This window comes from Schistocerca gregaria, chromosome 1 (assembly GCF_023897955.1).
Source record: "Schistocerca gregaria isolate iqSchGreg1 chromosome 1, iqSchGreg1.2, whole genome shotgun sequence".
Taxonomy (NCBI): domain Eukaryota; kingdom Metazoa; phylum Arthropoda; class Insecta; order Orthoptera; family Acrididae; genus Schistocerca; species Schistocerca gregaria.
Window position 1 is genome coordinate 626,535,236 of NC_064920.1, and position 25,150 is coordinate 626,560,385.

General features: G+C 39.1%; 1 protein-coding gene across 2 annotated transcripts in view; it reads left to right on the forward strand.

Moving 5' to 3' along the window:
- The window catches only part of LOC126299800 (TBC1 domain family member 19), a 166,287-nt gene that overhangs the window by 90,678 nt on the left and 50,459 nt on the right, over window positions 1-25,150 (forward strand). For both annotated transcript variants that reach the window (XM_049991675.1, XM_049991676.1), the window contains exons 8-9: window positions 3,574-3,648; window positions 7,278-7,340. In XM_049991675.1, the coding sequence (XP_049847632.1) occupies window positions 3,574-3,648; window positions 7,278-7,340 (138 nt within the window). The remainder of the gene's footprint in view (window positions 1-3,573; window positions 3,649-7,277; window positions 7,341-25,150) is intronic.

Below are 25,150 nucleotides of genomic sequence, written 5' to 3' on the forward strand. Positions count from 1 at the left end.
TCAATGCTGGGCCAGTATACATGTCTGTGAGCCAAGGCTATGGTGTGGGAAATACCACAGTGACCGTCGGGTAACAGCAGTAACATCTCCTGACACAAACTCCCAGGAATGACTACCCTGGGAGATGGGCTGCACCATCCGTGGAGAGGAGGAGGACCCCATCTGAGACTGAGATGATGGTGCAAGACAAAATAATTATGTATCAGGTCGGAAGTGTGATCCTTAGGATGAGACAGCCAGCCCTGCTGAATGAGGTGGATGATCTGCTTTAGTCATCTACCACTTGGTAGGAGGCAACATCCATAGGGAAATGCACGAGCGTGTCTCAATCAAACTTGTGATTTGGATTGATAGGTAGCCTGAATAAGGTGTCCCCATTGGCACATTGCCCAGTGGGGTGAAATGGATGTCATATGGGTTTTTGGAGAGGAACAATCACCAGTGCTGCAATCTGTAGGCCGCCTTATTTGGTACCTTTGTGGATGGGCTGAAGAACAAAACTAATAGTTGTGCTCTGTAATGAGCTGGGATTAGGTACCATACAAGAAGACATAAAATTTGGTGACTGCATACGCATTGGTCAGAACTTCTTTTTTGACCTGAAAGTAATGGACTTGTGCTGAACAGAGAGTTCTGGATTTGAACACCAGTGGCTATTTTGAATCATCTTCATTTTGATGGGATGGCCAGCCCCCACACTGTACTATGAGGCTTCTGTAGCCAAAACCAATGGTTTGTTAGAATCAAAAGTAGCTAGACATGGTATCAATCTGAGGCAGTCCTTCAACATGAAAAGCGCCTGGTTGCACACCAGTGACCAGACAAAGGAACCATTCTTGCAGAGAAGAAGGTATAGAGCATGTTATGATGGATGCTCTGGGAATGAATCTGTGGTAATAAGCAATTTAACCAAGAAAGCCTTCAGTGCATGCACTGATGAGGAATGTGGCAGGTCTGTAATGACCTTGGTGAGACTTGTCAAGGGTTGGGCACCTTGCCATAATATGGTATGGCCCAAATACTCACGAGATGGTTGGAAAATTTAGACTTCTGTAGATTGCAATACATACCCGTGGCCCAAAGTTCTTCAAAAAGGTCACTCATAGTACACCCAGGCAATGATGATGAAACATTGCATAATAGTGGATGAAACCTGTTCCAGAGAATTATGAAATATTGTGGGGGCAGTTGCCACACCAAACATTGACAGCTAGTATTGATACAGGGTGAAAGGCTTGTACTCCTCATCCAAGGGTAACTGGTTATATGCTTCAGAAAGATCAAGTTTCGAGAAGATCCCAGCCTCTTCTAAATGTGTAAACTGTGTGAATAGCTGTTTCAGGTGTGGCAATAGGTATGTATTGACCACAGTCTGTGAATTCATGGTGACCTTAAAATCACTGAAAGTCACATTTTACCAGTGTGTTTCATCATGTACCAAGGGGTGTGGCCCTTTCATTAGAGTAAATAGGAATCACACTCTGAGTGATGTGAGCTAGTCCAACTCTACCTTGACTTGGGATTGGAGGGCTATCAGAATCTGCCAAGCATGAAAAAATCTAGGAGCTGACTGCGTAAAGGTTATGTGGGACCTTAAGTCTTGGGGCATCCTAGGACTTCTGCAAAAATATCCTGAAATTCAGAGCACAGAGACTCCAGTGATTGATAGAGGCATTGACAGCGGCCTTGGCAGATACCAACTGTATGGAGTCCTTGACTATCGAGCTAAAGACCTGAAAGCCATCAAACCAGAAATGGTTTGCTGAACTAGTACTGTGAACAATAATAAAGGTAAGATGCTGAGTTACTGATCTAAATGTAACATCATGTGTGAATTGACCAAGAAAGGGGATTTGCTGTTTACCATATCCCCATAGTCACCTGTTTACAAGCAACATCAGAGGAGAGCCAAGGTCTAATTATGTTTGGGCATTAAGCAGAAACACTGCTGTGACGGTGTCCACCTGCAGGTGCAGCTGACATGAGAGAACCAAAACCTTGATAAAAAGCTTGTTAGATACTTGATCAGGAACCAGTCCTGATGATGACACTTCCTGGATATCAATATCCATGTTCTCTGCCATTGATTGGGAGACCTACCACAGTGCTGGGGACACACAGATTTATCATGTTGTAAGTAACAAGACACACACAAGGCAACATAAATTAGCAGCTGGAATTCTGTTTATGTGCTGCATGGAAGTCGACAAATCAGCCAGCTTACACCGCCACCACATCGTCCTCATTGGATGCAGTGGACGCAGCTGGGCCACCCTACACTGCAGTGACATCATACTGTGCTTTCAGCTGCTGACCAGCTTTGTGTATGTGACCTCATACAACTAGGCAATGGACAACACCTTGTCAAGGGAAAGATTTTATAGTTGGAGGACTTCATCTGCATATGACTCTTCTGACTTGTACACGGCAAAATGGCCATGGAGAGTCGAGGCCAAGGCACAATAAGACTGATGGGGCTATACCTTGCATTGGTAGAATTCAACCACAGCAACCATAATGTGGGTGCCTTGGCAGTAATAGGAAGACAATAATGAGTGTATGTTGTCAAAAGACAACCAAGAAGATTCCTTTACTGGGGTCAACTGACTCAGCACCCAATACAAAGCAAGAAAAATCCTTGACAAAAACAGCGCAGAACATATCTCTGCATCTGTCACGTGGAAGGCATAGAAACTTTGTCATATATATTGTTCATATGCAATCCTCCCCCATCTCATCAAATGGTGTGAATGGAAGTGGAAATATAGCCAGAGATGAAGGTGGTAAGAGCAATGCCGGCACAGCCTGATGCTTGATTATAGAAAGTGTCATCTGCCATTGCACCAGTGTTTGAAGCAGAGCTTCCATGTCACAACAAGAAAAATGTCACATCCCAATGCAAAAAGCAACTGCACAATGAAACATTTGAAAAATGACCCTACTAAAATGAAGAAAGATAAATTAGTAAGGGCATTTCTAAGGCGTTCCTCATGAAGTGGAACTGTTGTTCCACCCTACCATCCACGGAGTAAATAGTACAGTAACATATATGACCAATGTCATTAATTTCTGCAAATTAGTTGTCTGGGACTAACCCAAATATGTTTTAGAAGTGACTCTGGTAAACATATGCTGTCAACAGTCAGTTTTGTTACAAATGATTCTGTCTCTTGCCTTATTCTTGGTCTTGTATGGAAAGAGCAGCCAATAATAAATCACTGTTATATATTATAACAGTGTGTAAATAAATGTAAGAGATATTAAATGTTTGATACACTCACAGCTCTTTCCTAAAACACAGATAAGAACTCAGAATTGAAGTGAAATGTTTCCACACAACAAATAATACTATGATTATTTTCACCAAAAATATGTTTTACTATTGTATTAAGAATAATATTACCACTTCCATTTCTCTTTATATAACCTGATTTTATTTATTTATTGTGTATACAATGTTTCCCTCCTGAATATTTGATCCTGCTAGCCTCTTAGGTCGTTTTTAGTTGGTTAGCTGCAACTCTATCTTTTGTACTAAGCCTGGTTGCTAATGGCACTTTATTTGTATTTCAGCATCATGATTATTTCAATGAGTTGAAGTACTATGTACTTCAGTATGATCTTCTGGTAGATAAACTCATTATTAAGGTATGTACCTGCTACACAGATTAATCTTGATAATAATCAAATAGCAAAATATGAGAGCATAGATGTTAGCAAGTTTCAAAAGTTATGTTGATTATAGTCTGGTATGTTAGTTAATGATCCAAAATATATTTCATGAAGTACTAAAATGTACAGTAGTATTAATGATCCATAAAAACAATAGCAACTAAATAAGTTCTTATTATAAAACAATCTCCTTCTTTAAAGTTTTTCAGTTTTTATTAGTGGCAAAGATCCAGATTAAAAGTAACATGCCACAGCTCATTTATCAGTGGCTCACTGTGGTACAATAAATTTTCAGACTTTTTAAGTATTCATACAGGGGATGCTTTTGAAATGAAATAAATGTCTGTATTCACTGATAGAAATGTAAACTATTCAAAGTATCTGCTTTAGACCATGAAAACGAGTTGTTGCTTGGGGGCAAAAGCCACAAGCTGTTATAGTATTCAGTGATTTGTAAGCAGTGAAAGAAGGTATAAAAATAACTGTTGAGAGAAATTATAAGTCAGACACACATGAATATTTGCAAATATGCATAGAAACTATTGTCGTACTACGTAATCCATAATTTGTCAGAACACTAATTTATATAAATTTAGATTTAGTAACCTTTGTAGATAATAAGATATATATCACATTTTTGTACATATATGTTATATGTTTTAACTTGTATATGTTTGTGCAAGTCATTATCTGATGACTTTGTACAAAAAGAAATGTAAACAAACCAGTCTCTGCTAGCTTTCATATATACTTCCATGTTAAGAAAACCATATTCATCTTTTTTGATTAAGATGTGATGGGGATAGGTTGGTTGGTTGGTTGGTCTGGGTATAAAGGGACCAAATTACAAAGTCATCAGTCCCATGATGGGATAACTAATAAATATTGTCATTTTTCTCTATTATCTGTGAAGTTACCATAGTTTCACATTGTGTGCATCATAAATTTTATAGTTGATCCTAAACTGTTAATGATTCTAATAGTGTTCTCCATAACATATCACATCAATATTTTGTACTACATAACAAAACTGAACTTAGAATTGAAAATATTTCATTCCATCTTTGTACTTGGTACACCATCCACCTAAAAGTTACATGGCTTCTCAATTACTGTATCTCTTTGTGAAATAAGTAGACTGATAACAAGCTCCAAGCAAACCACTACACACACAGCAAAGTTAATAGCTACAAAAGCTTGTACAGAGTGAAAATTTCAGTATGGTGAGAGAAAACAGTAATGACTTTTGGAGATAACAATGAAAGCAATATGAAATAAATTAGGTGGCATTAGTGGAACACTCAATCTTTCCATTAAATTCTCACTCTGACACATTCACAGTTGGGGAACAAATGGTGTCACTTACTCTAACACAATGTGTTGTAATAAACTGCTTGTAAAGGAAACTATTCAACCAATGAATTGTAGATGACACTGTCTTTTCAAAGATTGAAGTCAATTTCAGCTTTACTGTGTTTCATGAAGGAATAATGTTATGCAAAATGCAAATCTTGAATGACAGCCAAAGAAGAACTGTGTGATACTGTACATTGTGGGAGTAATTACATCATTAAAATTGAGCACAGGCTGATTGCTGTTAAAATTCAACTGGATTTTGGTATTAGTTATACAATCACACACATCATACAATGAAGTGACAAAAGTCATGGAATACCTCCTAATATTGTGTGGGTCTTTGCTTTCCCGGCATATGGAGAAACTAGATGTGGCATGGACTCAACAATTCATTGGAAGCCCTGTGCAAAAATACTGAGCCATGCTGTCTTTATAGACATCCATAATTGGATGTGTTGCCAGTGCAAGATTTTTGCACAAACTGACCTCTTGATTATGTCCCATAAATGTTCACTGGGATTCATGTTGGGTGATCTGGGTGGGCAAATCATTCACTTGAATTGTCCAGAATGTTCGTCAAACCAAGCACTCTGTCTTCAGGCCTCAAGTGGCCCATCGGGACCATCCGACTACCGTATCATCCTCAGTTGAGGACGCGGATAGGAGGGGGTGTGTGGTCAGCACACCGCTCTCCCAGTCATTATGATGGTTTTCTTTGACCGGAGCCACTACTATTCATTCAAGTAGCTCCTCAATTGGCATCACAAGGCTGAGTGCACCCCGAAAAATGGCAACAGCGCACGGCGGCTGGATGGTCACCCATCCAAGTGCCGACCACGCCCGACAGCGCTTAACTTCGGTGATCTCACAGGAACCGGTGTATCCACTGCGGCAAGGCCGTTGCCTTCATCAAACCAACTGTGATCAATTGTCACCTGGTGACATGGAGCATTATGGTCCATAAGCATTCCATCACTGTTTGGCAACATTAAGCCTGTGAATGGCTGTAAATGGTCTCTAAGAAGCCAGGTATAACCATTTCTAGTCAATAACTGATTCAGTTGGGCCAGATGACCCAGTCCATTCCATGTAAACATAGCCTAAATCGTAGTGGAACCACCACCAGCTTGCATAGTGCCTTGTTGACAACATGGGTCTATGGCTTTGTGGAGTCTGTGACATGTTCAGACCCTACTAACAGCTCTTACCAACTGAAATCTCGACTCATCTGACAAGGCCACAGTTTTACAGTCATACAGCGTCCAACCAATATGGTCGCAGGCTCATGAGCATTGATGTAAGTGATGTCATCCTGTTAGCAAAGGCACTCATGTTGATCATCTACTGCCATAGCCCATTAATATCTAATTTTACCACAGTCCCCTAACAGATAGTTTCATCATATATCCTACACTGATTTCTGCTGTTACTTCATGCAGTGTTGATTGTCTGTTAATACTGACCACTCTATGCAAATGCCACTGCTCTTGTTCATTAAGAGAAAGCTGTCAGCCACAGTGTTGTCTGTGATGAGAAGTAATGGCTGATATTTCATATTTTTGGCACATCTTGTCACTTTGGATCTCAGAATATTGAATTTATTAATGATTTCCAAAATGTAACATCCCACGTATCTAGCTGCAACTACTATTCTGTGTTCAAAGTCTGTTAATTCTTGTCATGTAACCACAATCACGTCAGAAACCTTTTCACATTAATCACCTGAATAAAAATGTCAGCTCTGCCAATTCACTGCCATTCTGTACCTTTTATATGTGATGCTGCCAGCATCTGTATATCTGCATATCACTGTCCTGTGACATCTGTCACCTCAGCATGAGATCAGAAACAAGCTCAGGTTTGAAAGAAAAATTTGTCAAATGAGTTTCGAGGATGCTGAGTGGTGAATGATTAAAATGAGTTATTTGTTTCTATGTGAATAATGTTAGAATAAAACATACTAAATGAAGGAAGATATTGCACAGAATTCAGAATGAAACTAGAGTATAATGAAGAAAATACAGAAATATGTGATTTATATGTAGAGGCAGATATCAATTGCAGCCAGTGACAATGGTACTGTACTTTCAGTTTTCATTGAAGTTGTCTTGTACCACACATCTACTGCCTCTTTTCAATATTTAAGATAGTAATTTTCTTGTCTCATAGATTCTGGTTATGTTTCAGATATTCTAGAAACGTAACAGCACTCACTTTTTCTCTGTAACAAGACTTGTTTTGTGTTTTAGGATGTTCAACTGACTGCTTCAAATGATGACCAGTATTTTGTTTATGAAGATGTTCTCTATCAGGTATTGTTTGCACATAAATTTACAGTATCTTGTTCTATCTGTTTCTTCAGTTGTCAAGCTTGATTTTCCCCATTGACTATTCTAGCACAACTTTAAAGTAATAGATGTCTTACATTAACTACATTTGGAACAACTACCAGTCATAGCTGTATGTAGATTTTTGCTGGTGTGTGGAGCTGAGCAGGCAATTTGAAGCTTCAGCTGAACAAAATGTTTGAGATGCCAAACACATAGATTTAATTTCCACTTTAATTTGTAGTATGTTTTAATATAGTCCCAATTTCTGCTTTACATGTACACTGAACAGACAGATTTTATGAATCCAAAACAAAAGTTTCAAATACATTAAGTGTAATCACAATTGAAAATATGAACAACTATCAGCTATATAATGGAATGAAGACAATGAAAATTTGTGCCATTCTGGGACTCGAACCCGGATTTCCAGCTTATCACAAACAGTCACCTTTCCATTTTGTTATCAGTGCATGATGCACGACCAGACCCAATCTTCCGTATGTCATCAGCCATGCATCTACAATCTGTACTCATGCATCCATTATGTATATTCCCTTATAAGTGAAACATATTACTTGAAAGTCATTTGTGTGGTGTTGGCAGATATTGCAGTGTCTTTGTTATTCTGAATCATAACCCAAAGTTCCCTTCAGACATACGTGCAAGTCCAAAGGAACAGGCACTGCAGTGATTGCAGCAGTTATGAAATACATTAAGTGTAATTGAGATTGTGAATATGGTAACCATCAGCTGTAGAATAGAATGATGATGATGAAAATTTTTGGCAGACCAGTACTCGAAGACGGATTTACCACTTATTGTGAGTGGTCATCTTACCATTTGGCTATCTGTGTGTGACTCCCAACCAAACCCAAATTTCTGTTCATCATCGGCCATGAATCTGCAACCCATACTCGTACATCATGCATGTCCAAAGGAACTTTTGGTCATAGTTCAGAATGACACAGGAATTGCAATATCATATTTATCTGTCAACACTGGGTAAACAGCTTTCAAGTAATATGTTTCACCTGTATGGGAATATACCAGGATTGACTGAAAAGTGATGCCTCCACCTTCATAACTCTTCAACAGTTGGCAGCATTGGTATGCAGCAGGTACTGGCTTTTTCCTTAGCCTCTTCTCTACAGCTCCTGTTGGCAAGAAGCCTTAGTGTTGAACAGTTGTTTTGTTACAGTGTAAAGGATGGAACCCTGCACAGACAGTCAGGCAATGTGATTTAAGCAATGTGCAGTCATTGAATTCTTGACAGCAGAAGATGTCACCCCAAAGTATATTCATCAGAGAATGAAAGCAGTTTATGGTGATTGTGTTGATTTGAGTACTGTGTGTTGTTGGGCGAATAAGTTTAAAGATGTTGAGGTGGGAACAACTAACCTGCATGACAAAGAGTTGGACATCCGGTGATAGCAACCACCGAGTTTCAGAAGCAAAATGTTGACAGATTGATTCAGGATGATCGTTGTATCACTCAGAGAGAAATTGAAAGCACAATCAGCATTTCATAAGAATGTGTGGGTCATATTATTGCTTTGGTTGGCTATTTAAAGATCTGTGCATGATGGGTACCCCGGATGCTAACTCCTGAAATGAAAGCACACAGACACGAAATTTGTCATACAAGAATGAAGGTCACGCCTTTCTCCATTCAATTGTGGCAGGAGACAAAACATGGGTATGCCATTATGACCCGGAGATGAAACATCAGGCTATGGAATATCGACACAAAGATTTGTCCCAGAAAAAGAAATTCAAGACACAGCCCTCAGCTGGAATAATCACAGCGACAGTGTTCTGGGATGCAGATGGTGTTATCCATGTTGATTTCCTTGGTTCTGGAACAACAATAAATTCAGAGGGTTACATCACAATTCTGTGAACTCTGAATCAATGGCTAACAAGTATCCAAAATGAAATGGGAAATGTTTTCTTGCCACATGACAATGCCAAACCAGACACTTCATGTGCCACCACTGCAGAACTTCAGAGATTGAATCTCACCACTGTACGGCATCCTCTATATGGTCCAGATTTAGCACCATCTGACTTCCATCAGTTCATGATAGTGAAAGATGATCTGTGGGGACATCATTATGCTTCTGATGAACACGTTGAGAGAACTGTGAGACTGTGGTTGCAGAAACAGATTGTCAACTTCTTGTGTGACGGCTTCAAAAACTTGTTCATCATTGGCAGTAATGTATCCTATTGGCTGGTGATTATGTGGAAAACTGAATATTGGTAATTAAAGATCACATTCTAAGGATTATTTCTGCATTTGATTTATTAAAATATTCCCACCTAAACTCAATTAACGAAGATGGAAGCATTACTTTTCATTCAACCCTCGCACATAATGGAAATCCTGCTTCAAGTCGTGGTCTGGCACAAACTTTTGCTGTCATCATTTAATTATACAGCTCGTGGTTGCCCATATTTTCAATTGTGATTACACTTAATGTATTCCATAACAATTGTAGTCACCACAATGTCTGTTCCTTTAGATGTGTGTACATATCCAAAGGAGCTTTGGGCCGTAATTCAGAATAACACAGGCACTGCAATATCTTAAAAGTTTCAGAATTCAAAGAGAGATAGCAATAATGTCCTCATTCATGCATTAGATCTTTATAGATAGCAACAATAATCAAAGCTAGAAATATACCTGTTGGCATGGTATTTGTACTCTGTGTAACAGTAAAATAAATGAAAATAAAATAAATTAGCTAATGTTTACTGTGTCTCAGAGAAACAGAAATCATAGTTAGTCCTGATAGATCTCAAAGTGCATATAAAGGGAAAGAATTGCCTACCAGATTCAAATAAAACAGTGGCTAAAAATCTGCCACGCTGATGGGTGAACAGGATTGCTACACAGGAAGTATACATACATGGTTCGACAACTGTTTGTGAAAATACAAGAGGAGGTTGATAAGTACTGTACTAGTCTTTCTAACGAATTGTATTGCTGAGTAGATTCATAGCAACCAAAATTAATGGTATAGCACAGGTTAGATACATGGCAAAAAAAAAAAACGTTTATTCGAATTATGTTACTGTACATGATACCTGACTTTAAGAATTCTGTATAGTATGAAGCACAATCAAAACCTATAAATGTTGTGTCATGGAATAATGTACAATGTGACCATGTTCCTGGAGCATCTTCCTTAAAATGCTTTTTATAAAAGGACTATGCTGTACAAATTACTGATCAATCAGGTATCACCTATCTTATAGATGAGATACTCAGGCAAATGAGTGGGCCAGAGAAGCAGCATTACCAGTTATTCTTTGAAGGAGCTTTGCATGTTCCTTACCACAGGTGGTTGAGTAATGGCTTGTTGCAATATATCATGTGAAATTGCCCAAAAGAGGCACAGTATGCCATATTCTAAAACATCCTAGATGTAATGATTGTTGTTAAAATTACTCTCAATATTCAGGAGCCAGGATCGGATGTTGTATTAAATAGTGCCAGAAATTGGAATTTATCTGCTGTATCACTTAATAATGCAAGCGATAAGATGTGGTCACCACAGAATTGACAATTGTGACCATCTTCACAGATTTAGATGGAACAGTGCTCATTACAGTGTGAGATGTTCGTAGTTTCTGAACAATGAGAGCTGACACTTTGGTAAGCAGGTCACTGGTATAATCTCCAAAAAAATGTTTTGAACCATCAGTACATCACACCCCACATACACTGCAGTATTGCTACAAAAAGCCAGAACTATTTACAGAGCTGTACATTCCACTATGACCATGCAGACAATATTGTAATCATTTCATGCTGTGCTCATATTTTGTTCTGAAACAATTTCTCATCATTATCCACTTGTCCCACATAATGATCATTGTTTTGCCAACTGAAATTTCATGGTATGACTGTCTCATTTCCTGATGACTTCAGTTCTGCCCAGTTTACATTCACTCACATGTTGATATTGCTCCCTTTGATGTAATCAGGATGTACTGGCACTCTCTTTCATTTTTGATAGCTCTTTAGTGGTTGAATGTAGGGTAATTATGAGCTTTTTGCTCACACAAGAGAAGGCTTGGATGGGTCCACATGCACATCATCTCCCAGCAATTACTCATAGCTCTGAAGCAGTTCTTCATATTTTTTGAGGTTATATTCATTCTGGGCATTTGCAGGTTCCACAGAAGTTAGGCTATTTGACTGCTGTAATGTTTACCATATGACTAACTTGCTTCTTCCTGTTAATGTATAACTTGACTCATTCCGCAACCATGAAGGCTCTCCTTCATTGTGTAGTCAACAGCACATAGTGTGTGACTAAATGAATGCATGAATGACCACGCCATTCACAGAACTCCAACATCTATACCTTGATCAAAATAACAAAGTGACTGGCAGATGAGCTTAGGAGGGAGTGATGTTGTTGGTTCTTGCTTGCCCTTGCATACAAAACAGTGTGGCAGAAGCCACTGGTCATCTTCATCCTGGATCCATTCACATGCTGCCCATTGACATGCATTGTTGGGTTTACTTAGCAGGGTGATAATACTCTTATCACATTCCTCCTCCCTTTTGTGACTAATTTAGGATATTTTGTCATTAAAATAAATATGCCATACAGAGAAACAATGCAAACAATGAATCACAAGTGTTACACTATCAGCCACACGCATTGTGTGAAACTGTCCACCAGCTTAGCTGGGTGTTTGCCTATCATACTGTGGGCCCCAGATTTGATTCCTGGCTGAGTTAAAGATTTTCTCTGCTCGTGAACTGGGTGTTGTATTGTCCTCATCATCATTTCACCATCATCTACACCAGGGGTCTCCAAACTATGTCCCGCGGGCCGAAACCAGCCCGCGAGGGCCGGCAAACCAGCCTGCGTTAGCTGGCCGGACATCCCCAGTATCCGGCCCGCCAAATACTTGAGGTGGTACCCATACTGCCAACAATTGAGTTTCGAGGCCTATCGTGAGCAATACATGAACTATCAAATATATCCTCTGGCTCTGCTACTTGCTACAAGACTACATAACTAATTATTGCGCTGCTTGAAATAACAATGCGTTGACATATTCTCCCTCTGTTACGTCTTGCAGTAATGGAGTTGCTAACAATGATTTTGAGATTTCGTTAACTTTGCAGGGTGCTTTCATAAAGAATGTGCAGTGACATACTTTTTGTCGGTGAAATTCGCCAGAATAAAATACGCCAGAATTTCGGTCAGGTATGTCCACCAATCAAAATTATCTAATTAAATAAAAATTGTAGTTCGTTTCAGTGCTAGCTATTCCCACAACCTTAGATTTTTGTGATTTCATCTTTCCTTTAGCCTTACATTATGGTGAACCTGGATTGCTAGGGTGCTTTAATCCCACTAGGAAGATCTTGGCCGTTATGACTTCGTGGAGGAGTCAATGAGGCCCGCAGACTAAAAAGTTTGGAAACCCCTGATCTACATGCAAGTTGCGTGGTGTGGAGTCACCTGAAATAAGACTTGCATCTTGTCAGCTTAACTTCGCTGGATGGATCTCTTGGCCATCAGTCCACATGATTATCTCATTTTGTTGTGTGAAAACTACAGTGAACAGAACCAAAGCCATGACTGTGCTCATTCTCTGCTTGATTGTGATTGTTGCTATGGTGTCTGTCTTGTTAACAACTAGCTGACAATCATTTTGTTATTCTATTCCATATATAATGGATTACTTGAACATTAAAATGTGAAACTGTTATGTAAATTAACATGCTAACAGTGCATCAGATTAACAGTATTTCTTATATAAACATCCAGAACATCAAAACTTTTGTTCACAACGTACTGATAGCATTATGGTGATGCAGGTCAATTGTGGGTGGAATATGTACAGTGAAATGACTAAAGGTACCCATACAATGTACAGAGAAGTTGATGGGCGGTGGATAGTCACATAAACAAGAAATAGAACATCGTACTTTAGTCCTCAAAGTTACATCTTCAGAGCATCAAAAAATCACATACTTTTGATGTTTGATATCCATTGCAGCAGTAATGCACTAATGTCAGCATGATTTCTTATTTGGAAATCACAATTTGCCATCAGTAATAGGGGAAAACATAGACTCATGCGTAAACTTGATAAACATAGAAATCATGTGAAAAATTTATTTTTACGTCTACAGCTACATTAGAAGCATAACAAATGAATTCTATCAAGTGACTGTTTCTAAAATCTACTCTGTGTACTATATCCATGAATGCTGGAGGTACATCAGCAGCCAAAGAACAACAGTTACATAATGAGTGCAGAAGACAATGAATGTGATATATTGTGCATTCAAGAAAAAACACAAAGATGTCTTACAGTGACATCTAAAAATCCCAGGAATGTTTCCAGTGACTGAAAACCACATAGTCAGTAAGGAAATGCTTCCTTAATGTAGCTCAGTGTGGAAATGCTTCCTTAACGTAGCTAGACCTTTTTTATGCAGTATTTTCCACAAGGAAACAAATGGCATTGAGATCATATCAGTAGAGCTCAGCAACATTATAGTTACATCCTTTTATCAACTTGCAAATTATGAGTTATGCTTCACTCCACATGCATATTTTAATTGAAATAATAGCTCTATAGTGATGCATAATTTTAATTGTCACTGTACCTTTTGGGATGACAAAAATGGAGAGTCTCTGTTATCTTCAGCTAAAATCCAAATCCTATTCCCTATTCACGACCATAAGCTGTCACCTTCAGAGAATTTATAAACCATATTTACTCTTTACAAGACAATACATAGCACAAGTGTACTCAAAGTCTGTGTGTAGACCTGTACAAACACTCGTGACATAGACGAATTATGTTGATAATAAAAGAAGTAAATTTCCTGAATGTGTCTATACTGATTGTGAATATTTTGTTAGTAAAACTACTTAGATTGCTTAATATATATTTTTATTTGCAACATTTTTTTGGCTACTGCTATCACCAGACCAAAACTGAGAGCTTATAAAACCAGATTCTGTATCAGTATCAATAAAACCTATGCCCTGTTATGTGTAAACCTAATGCAAGAGGGCTTGTTAAGAGAAGGGGGCTCGTTGGTAAAATTTGCTGTTGTAACATTGCACCACTGCACCTGCTTAAGATACCTGAAGCTACCTCCCAATCAGGACCAGCTGGTTACTAAAACCAGGATCATTTTGAAACATGGCACACAAGACACTTGACCAGGGACACACAACAAACCACCTTTGGTGCAATCAAATACTGGACATCTGGCCAGGCTGCTCATCATGTCGGCGGGTTGTCGAGTTGGCGTCTGCTGTAGTGATGGCTTCTACTGTGATGGCACTAATGCTCCACTGTCATTCTAAGAGGAACAGAAACAGCAGTCAAGATGGCACCAGTGTAAATTGTGAGCATGTTATTTCCCAGGATAAATGCATTAGAAATAACAAAACATATGAATCATGTAACAAATTTGATATATATTGTGATCATGAGTGTATTGCATGTTTCATTATAAAAATGTTTCTGAAAGAAGAATTAGTGCGGCACAAAACTGCGAAAATGAAAATGCACATAAAGCAAGCATACGAGGCTGCAATCATTGCATTGCTCTTAGAAGAGTTTCATGCTTTAAAATATAAATATGACAATCTCAAGAAACAACACAGTGGATGTAACAATATTATGAAAAGGAAAATTGCTACTCACCGTATAGCGGAGATGCTGAGTTGCAGATAGGCACAACAGAAAGACTCTCACAATTAAAGCTTTCAGCCATTGAGGCCTTCATCAACAATACACACACGCGCACACACACACACACACACACACACACACACACACACACACACACAAACACATGCAGACGCAGCTCACACACACGACTGCAGTCTCATGCAACTGAAGCCCCACTGCGAGCAGCAGCACCAGTGCATGATAGGAGTGGCAACTGGGTTGGTGTAAGGAGGAGGTTGGGGCAGGAAGGGGAAAGAATAATATGGTTGTGGTGGCGGACAGTGAAGTGATGCAGGTTAGATGGTGGGCAGCAGTGTGGTGGGGGGGGGGGGGACTAGCGGAAAAGGAGAGAAAAAAAGACTGGGTGTGAAGGTGGAGTGACGGCTGTGTAATGCTGAAATGGGAACAGTGAAGGGGCTGGATGTGTGAGAGCACTGATTAATGTAAGTTAAAGCCAGGAAGGTTACAGGAATGTTGGATGTATTGCAGGAAAAGTTGTGCAATTGAGAAAAGCTGGTGTTGGTGGGAAGGAACCATATGGCACAGGCTGTGAGGCAGCAATTGAAATGAAGGATATCATGTTTGGCACCATGTTCAACAACAGGGTGGTCCACTTTTTTCTTGGTGACAGTTTGTCGGTGGCCATTCATGTGGACAGACAGCATAGAATGCAGCACAGTGGTTGCAGCTTAGCATGTAGCTCATGACTGGTTTCACAGGTAGCACTTCCTTTGATAGGATAGATGATGTTAGTGACAGTAGTGGAGTAGGTAGTGGTGGGAGGATGTGTGGGACAGGTCTTTCATCTACAGGGGTATGAGCCATGAGGTAAGGGACTGGAAACAGGAGTTGTGTAAGGATGTATCAGTATATTGCACAGGTTCAGTGGATGGCAGAATACCACTGTGGGAGGGGTGGGAAGGATAGTGGGCATGACGAGAGGTTATCAAAACCCTGGCAGAGAATGTAATTCAGTTGCTCCAGTCCTAGGTGGTACAGAGTTACGAGGTGAATGCTTCTCTGTTGTCAGACGTTGGGACTTTGGGAGGTGGTGGGAGACTGGAAAGTTAAGGCACAGGATATTTGTTTTTGTACAAGGCTGGGAGGATAATTATGATCAGTGAAGGTTTTAGTGAGAACCTCGGTATGTTTCGAGAGGGACTGCTCATGACTGCAGATGCGATGACCACAGGTGGCAAGGTTGTACAGAAGGGACTCCTTGGTATAGAAAGGGTGCTAGCTGTCAAAATGGAGGTGTTGTTGGTTGTTAGTAGGTTTGATATGGACAGAGTTTCTGATGTAACCACATTTGAGGTGGAGGTTAACATCTAGGAAGGTGGTTTTTTGAGTTGAGTAGGATCAGGTGAAGCAAATGGGGGAGAATGATGTCTTTGGTGTCTGGATTGAGGGTGAGTACACCTCAACATTTTCTCCTCCATTTTCTTCCTCACACTTATCCATCCTCAGACCTGCTACCCACAGTTATATATTTTTTTTATTATTTATTCTTTACACTGATTATTGTGGCTTCCCGCAAATTTTGGTGAGTTTTCACCTTTTGCTATCACTGGCTCCCCCTTTTACATGCATTTCGTCCTTTTCATTAACTTTCCCAAGTATTTGGGCGTTTTTGGTGACATTTTTCAGAGATAATTCTGCATTAATTATTATTTATGTAATTTTTTACATTTTTTCCATCACAATGGATCCTTGCTTCTTCAATCAGCGTCAGTACAGAAAAGTTTCCTTATCCTTAGCTAGATCTCACCCAGGATGTCCCATTGTGGCCAGTTATTGTGCCCCCACTGATAGAATCTCTACTCTCATAGACCAACACCTAAAACCCATTACCCAGTTCCTACTCTCCTATTTAAAAGATACCAACCATTTCCTCCACTGACTCTCCACATTTCCTGTCCCTTTACCACATGGTGCCCTGCTCATCACTATATATGCAGTCATGAGCAGTCCCTCTAAAAATATATTAAGGGTCTCACTGTAGCCTTCACTGACAGTAATTAACATTCAACCTTGTACAAAAACAAATCTCTTGTGCCTTATATTTCCAGTCTCCCACCACCCTCCAAGTCCCAACGTCTGGCTGCAGAGGTGCATTTCCCTCGTAACTTAGTACCACCTAGGACTGGAGCAACTGAATTACATTCTCTGCCAAGGTTTTGATTACCTCTCGTCATGCCCCGAAGTGAGAAATGTCCTGCCCACTATCCTTCCCATCCCTCTCACAGTGGTATTCTGCCATCCACCAGACCTACACAATATATTGATCCATCCTTACACAACCCCTGCTCCCAATTCCTTACCTCATGATGCATATCCCTGTAATAGACCTAGATGCAAAGATCTGTCCCATATATCCTCCTACCACTGCTTACTCCAGTCTGGTCTCTTAACATCACCTATCCCACCAAAGGCTGGGCTACCTGTGAAACCAGTCATGTGATCTACATGCTAAGCTGCAACCTCTGTGCTGCATTCTATGTATGCATGACAACCAACAAGCTGTCTGTCTGCAAGAATGGCCACTGACAAACTGTGGCCAAGAAACAGGTGGACCACCCTGTTGCTTAACACACTGCCAAACATGATATCCTTTAATTCAATTGCTGCTTCACAGCCTGTGCCATATGGATCCTTCCCAAAAACACCAGTTTTTCTCTATTGTGCAGGTGGTAACTTTCTCTGCAACACATCCTATGTTCCTGTAACACTCCTGGCCTCAACTTACATTAATCAGTGTTCTCACCCATCCAGCCCCTTCCCTGTTCCCATTTCAGCACTACGCAGTCGTCATTTCACCATCACACCCAGTCTTTTTATTTCTCTCCTTTTCCACTATCCCCCCCCCCTCTCTTCCCCACCTCTCCCCTGCCCTCAATCAACCTGCAGCACTTCACTATTTGCTACCTTCACCATACTATCCCTTCCCCTCCCCACCCGAGACTCCTCCTTACCCCCACCCATTCACCACTCCCATCATGCACTGGTGCTGCTGCTCACAGTGGGATTTCAGTTGCCTGAGACTGTACTCGTGTGTGTGTGTGTGTGTGTGTGTGTGTGTGTGTGTGTGTGTATTGTTGCTTAAGGCCTTAATGGCCAAAAGCTTTAATGTGAGAATATTTTTATTGTACTTGACTACAACTCTGTATCTCAGCTATATGGTGAGTAGCAACTTTCCTTTTCATAATATTGTTACATTCCATCTTAGATTTTCTATTGTTTGTTTCATAACAGTGAATCTGATAAAAGAAATACCGAATTATTGTTAGATACTACTGATACTAGCTATTGGGGTAACAAATATAATGGAATGAGTAAAAATTGCACAAAAACCTTTGAAATCGGTATTGTATGTTTGAATTGTAAGTTTAAATTTCACTTTTGTTGTGTAAATGTAGACTCCTCTTTGAAGGGAAATGAGAACTACAGAAAAACATGGAAGTGTGATGTGTGTACTGATATACGAAATAAGTTAGCAATTATTCCACTAACAAACAGATCACGAGAGTCACCAACTGATTTTGTAGCACTCAATTCAGTCAGGTAAAAATGAACAGTGTTGGTGAAAGTAAACGCAATGAATTTAATGATAATGTTTGGGTTGAAACAAAAAGATACTAATGGATGGTTGCAGAAAAAAAATCTTACTGTACACAGACAGCCAAGGATAAGCCTCCCAGCTCCCCTTCATGGTGCTCTACATAAAGAGTATTCTGTTTTCACAAAAGTTAAATCTGTAGTAATATTAAGTGCTTTAGCTGATAACCTAGTAATAGAAACAAACAATCTGAAAAAAGATGGTCACATTGTAATTATAGGCAGTGCCAACGATGTCTACAAAAACAAGAGCAAGACAGCACTTGGAACTTACGGGAAGTTATTGCCTGAACTGTACAACACAAATGTCACCTTACTAAACGTACCAGTGTGGCACGATCTCCATCAGCTGTCATGTGTGAACAGAGAAATTGAGCACTACAACTCTGAACTAAAGGAGTTGTGTAAAAGATTTGATCAAGATCACCTACTAGATATGAACAAAATAAAGTGTGAACATCATATCAGGCATGGACTCCACTTAAACAGAAATGGAAGGTTCAGATTAGTAGCCAGATAGTGGAACTTTGTAGAAAACTGATAAAACCAGGGATCCTATCATCCTACAGCACAGTCAACAGGATTTTTTATACACAAGAAGGAACACAAAAATGTAGAATTAAGCAACACCAGCCAGTCAAAAGCAGTAACCAACTCATCACAAGGAGCCCATCCAACACCATCTCTAATGAGAAGTGACAGGGATGGAAGAGCTGATATTCACAGTGACAATTTTTTGTGTGGGGTCAGTGCAACAAGAAACATCACAAGATTCTGGTCAATTTGTAAATAATGTGTGCACAAACATAACCTATAAGAGGGAGCCTGTCAGTAAATCAAGTACTAATCCTTATGTATTGAGGGACATTAATTTAACCCACAAACTTAAAATCTGTTATGAATGATAAATTATGTATATTCCACCAAAATATCAGGAGCCTTGGAGATAAATTGGAGCTTTTGGCTCTCAACATAAATGAAAATTACTTCCTAGCCCAAGCCCATTTATTGTGTTTTACAGAGGACCATGTAAAGTCTGCCATGCTGATGCATCAGTTGGAGGGTTATGTCCCAGCTGATAGTTACTGCAGAGCAAATAGAGAGAAAGGTGATGCTTCAATATATGTTGAAGTGGATATAGCTCATAAATCACTTAAGTATGTATTCCAAAGATTTTCATTTTGAAGACTGCGGACCTGAAATTTTAGCTGATAATTGGTCAGTTATTGCACTGACAATATATAGGGCTCCTGCAAGGGAAATTTGTGTTTTATTAAAACAGCTTGAGTAAGTTTTGTTAAAAATATATTCAAAGGCTAAGCTTCTAATCGTTGTGCATGACTTTAATGCAAACTTTCTTACAGACAACACCAACAGAAAAGAATTAGAATATTTGCTACAATTTCATACATAAGTGACAGATCTCAGTGTAAGCCTTATTGACAACATCTTTATTGATAAGTTTGATAGTAGTCACAGTACTATAAGTTAATTTCTCAATGACCTGACTAACCATGATGGGCAGTTGCTTACTCTTAATAACATATGTTTGAGCATTAAATGTAAACCAGTTTTTAGGTCTTTCAGAACAATCCATGGACATGTTAAAAAATTTCAATAAGCTCTTGCAGCCAATCAAGTGGAGCCCAGTATATAAAGAAAGATAAGTTAATATTAAATTCAATCTATTCACAGATGAATTGATGTCCCTTTTTGAAGCAGTATTTCTCAATAACAAAAAACTATAAAAATAAATCCCCAGGCTTGCAACATGAAACCCTGCATTACAAAAGGGATAAAAATTTCATGTAAGGTAGAAAGAGTGTTATACACATCACAAATATGTTCTGATCAGCCTCCTATACAAGAACATTATAGATGACATTGTAAAATACTGAAAAGGGTTATAAAGTGCTCTAAAACTTTACATATTAAATCTAAAGTAGACAACTCAAACAATAAATTAAAAAACCATCTGGAATGATATCAAAAGGGAGCTGGGGAAAAAAGATGACAGGGTTTCTAATATAGAAATAAGACATTGTGGTAATTTAAGAAACTGATTCAGTTGCAAGTGTCCTTAATGACCACTTCCTAACAGCTTCCGAGAAAACCAGTTGTAAGGGCTCAGTCAATGAGACTGTGGACCTATTGAAAGAATTTTGATTGTGCAAAATAACTCAAATGCATATAGCCCCATTTACTGTCAGTGAGGTGAAAAAGTTTATCACTAAAATGCAAACCAAAAATTCATCTGGCTTTCATAACTTTTCCTCTAAGGTACTTAAACATTCTCTTAATGCCAACTGTATAGTACTTTGCCATACATGTAATGAAGCCCTTCAACAAGGTATCATCCCAGACAGAATAAAGTATGCAGATGTGAAACCACTATTCAAGAAAGGGGATAAAATTGATGCTTCTAACTACCACCCTATTTCATTTTTGACATGTTTCTCCAAAATTCTTGAGAAGATTATACATAAGAGAATTATGGAGCATCTGAACATCCACAGGGCTCTTAGCCAAAATCAGTTCAGATTCAAAGCAGGCCTGTCAACTGATGATGCTATATTTTCATTTATCAATAATGTTTTAGAAGCACTGAACAATAGATTAGCTTCAGTTAGCATATTTTGTGATTTAACAGAGGCCTTCAACTGTGTGAACCATGAAATCCTCCTTTCAAAAACTGCCTATTATAATTTAAGTGGCACAATGGGAATGTGCCTTCGATCATACCTCACTGATAGAAAGCAAAGGGTATTTCTTAATCATGGAAACGGCACAATAGCCTCATATGGTTGGGAAACAGTAAGTACAGGAGTGTCGCAAGGCCTCTTGCTCTTTCTTATTTTTATTAATGACCCTCCACACTGTTCAAAAGCTACTACCAAATTTACCCTCTTTCCAGATGATACATCTCTTTTAGTTGAAAAAACACGCGACAGTGATACTGCAACATCTGCCAACTTTCTGTTCAATGATGTCTATAAATGGTTCACCTGCAATGGCCTGATTTTAAGTTTTAGAAAAGCCCAGTACATTCATTCCCATGGATCTCAGAAAGTTCTGGAGGACATAAGTCTAAGCGGTAATCTCAAGTATATTCTTTTAAATTTTTAGGCCTCCACATCGACAATAAATTAAATTGAATGTGCCATATTCTGGACTTGAGAAAAAGATTTACTTCTGCAAGTTATGCTCTACATACTACAGCAACAACTGCAAATACTGATGCTGTTAAAGGCTGCTTACTTTGGCTATTTTCATTCGTTGTTGTCATATGGCATAATGTTTTGGGGAAATCAACCAGTGGCAAATAAAGTATTTGTCACTCAGAAAAGAACAATCCGAATTCTAAGTGGAGTGAGTAGAAATCATTCATCCAGAAATCTTTTTAAAACACACAAAATATTAACAGTGACTTCACAATACATCCTATCCCCTATGTCCTTTTTGGTTAAGAATCTATCCAAGCACAGTCCTAACAGTGACTGTCATCGCTATGACATAAGATCGAAACACGAATTGCATGTGGATGGAAAAAAGTTGAGCCTAGCACAAAAAGGTGTGGACTACTGAAGCAAAAAAGTGTTTACTGCACTTCCTATGGACATAAAAAATCTTACTTGTGGAATACCACAATTTAAAAGTAAATTAAAAGAATATCTTCTGGAAAATTCTCTTTTTACCTCTTGATGAATTCTTTGCCATAAACACTTCTATATTCTAAGTCAGATATGACACATTCACTTGTAACATTTTCTGTTACCACTTTGTTACTGAATATCATGAGCTATGTCAGAATAACAATGTACTTCACTTCTAGAAAATTTATAACTTAATATGGAATAATGGTAATTTATTATTGTATTGTTTTATACTTCTGTTTTACTTTAGGAAATGCCTAAGCTTGAAAATGTTAATATATTTTGTTCCTTTACACATACTGCAATTTGTATCTATTAGCATCTATAAGTAGGATACTGTTCTCATGTATAATTATGACCCCCCCTTCCATACAGTTTTCTTGTATATTGGATCTACAAACATGAATAAATAAATAAATAAGTAAAATAAGAATAACATGCCAGGGAGTCCAGCTGCACCACTGATTGCCCAATATCTGAGCTGGTACCCCTCCCACCACTGAACCACTGGGCACCCACCAGTGACTGATGCTTCAATCCAGACATTAAGGCCTGCTGTAAAATTTGAAAATTTTCCCAGTGAATCAGCTGTTCAAAGAGATTTCAGGCTTGCAGCTGGTCATTGTAAACTTCATTGCACAATATTTCAGATGGACAATTGCCAGCCATCTTCACATGAGCCAAGCGAGGACTGACGAAGACATTCTCCCCTCCATCTTATATAGTGCGCTGATGGTACTGCCACATATGCGTTGAAGTTGCAGAGACAGAAGGACCACACTGCCCAGTGACAGCACCCTCGCTGGTGGAACTGTAAAACTCAGCTGCCATCGGTATTGTCACTGGCCGCAGCTATCAAAGTCTTCTGACATCTTTGTCTTTAGCAAATTTTGGAGATGATGGGATTCCACACATTATTTAATTAGGAAACACAGTCACACTTCATTAGATTTCCTGCAATGTGTATTTCAACGAATTCTTTGATAATGGATTCCCAAAAAGTTGTTGCTGTGGCCAAAATTGAATTACTGTCATACTCCATTGAATATCTGTTGGAAATACAATGTTCTGCAACTCCAAACTTACTGGGTTGCAGTAGGCGAGTGCAATGTTGATGTTCTGTACAACGCTCTTCCACTGTACACATTGTCTGTCCTGAATAGGCCATACCACGTTGACACAGTATTTTGTAAATTCCCACCTTCCACAGTAACAAATCATCCTTCACCGATCCCAGCAAATCTGAAATCTTAGAAGGTGAACAAAAAACCACTTTCATATGAAAATTATTAAGAATCTTCCCTATTTTGAAGAAAATATTTCCAACAAAGGGAAGAAAAGCTAAGGACTTGGCTGGTGCATTATCCTCTTTATCCACTTTCTGGCTCCTGGCTCTAGTTGAGAAGGCTCTGTTAATTTGCCGGGTCAAGTATCCTTAAATGTGCAAGTTCCTTAGGCAAATTCTCTGCATCGAACACCATATGTGCCCTGTGCACAAGGGTTTTAAGCACACTCATGGTTTGGGATGGGTGATGGCAACTTGTAGAATGCAAGTACAAATCAGTGTGAATGGGCTTACAATAAACAGAATATCCCACCAAGCTATTACTCTACCATTTAACCGAAACATCTAGGAATGGAAGGCAACCATCTTTCTTTAGGTCCATAGTAAATCGAATATTCTCATGGATGGAGTTAAGATGATGAAAAAAACCCATTAACTTTTCTTCTCTGTGGGGCCACACTATGAAAGTATATCATTGACGTACCTCCAATAAACAGTTGGTTTACAAACCACTGATTCAAGTGCTCTTTCCTCAAAATCCTCCATAAGAAGTGGTTAGCCACCAGAGGAGACAGAGGGCTGCCCATGGCGACACCATCAAACTGTTCAAAATATTCCTTGTTAACCATAAAATAAGTCGAGGAAGGAGCATGCCAAAGCAAAGTAGTGATGCCCAATTCAAACTGTTGACCAATTAACATCAAGGAATCCACAAGAGGTACTTTTGTTAAAAGGTAAACTACATCAAAACTCACTAGAACATCCAAACTATTTAAGTGGAGAGCCCCCAGTCTGTTGGTAAAATCAGCAGAGTTCCATATATGATGTGAACATTTGGCAACAAATGGTCTCAGCAAAGAAACTAGATGTTTGGCTAAATCATATGGTGGTGCATCAGTTTTACTCACTATAGGCTGTAAAGGCAGACCTTCTTTATGTACTTTAGGAAGACCATACAGTCTTGGTGGTACAGTGCCATGTGGTCTTAACCACTTGATGGTCTCTGGAGCTAACGAGAAAGAGTTCAAAAGTGCACACGTTGTCCATTGCACACATGCTGTTGAGGCTTGATCAATCCTCCTGTACATCGTATCACTAAGTAGACTATACATCTTCTCCAAATACAACCTATGGGGTAGCAAAATTGTAGAATTACCTTTATCAGCCTTCAGCACCTTTATTTTCGGATCTTCTCAAAGGATCCATAGTGCAGCCCTTTCTTCAGCAGTTATATTACTGTGTTGGGGAGGAGCTTTCAGGAGAACCTGACCAGTTTCCCTTCTTATTTCTTCAGCAGCGTCCATAGGAAGGTGACGTACAGCTTGTTCAACACCACTTACGAAACTTGTAAGAGGTACTGCACATGGTGTAGGTACAGAATTTAGACCTTTGCCAAAAACTGACAGTGTCGCATCATCTAAAATCTTCTCCATGAAATTAACAACGGAACATCATGCAGTTATTTCCTGTGGTGTCAGCTGTTGTGGCACCAAGCGATCAAATTTCGA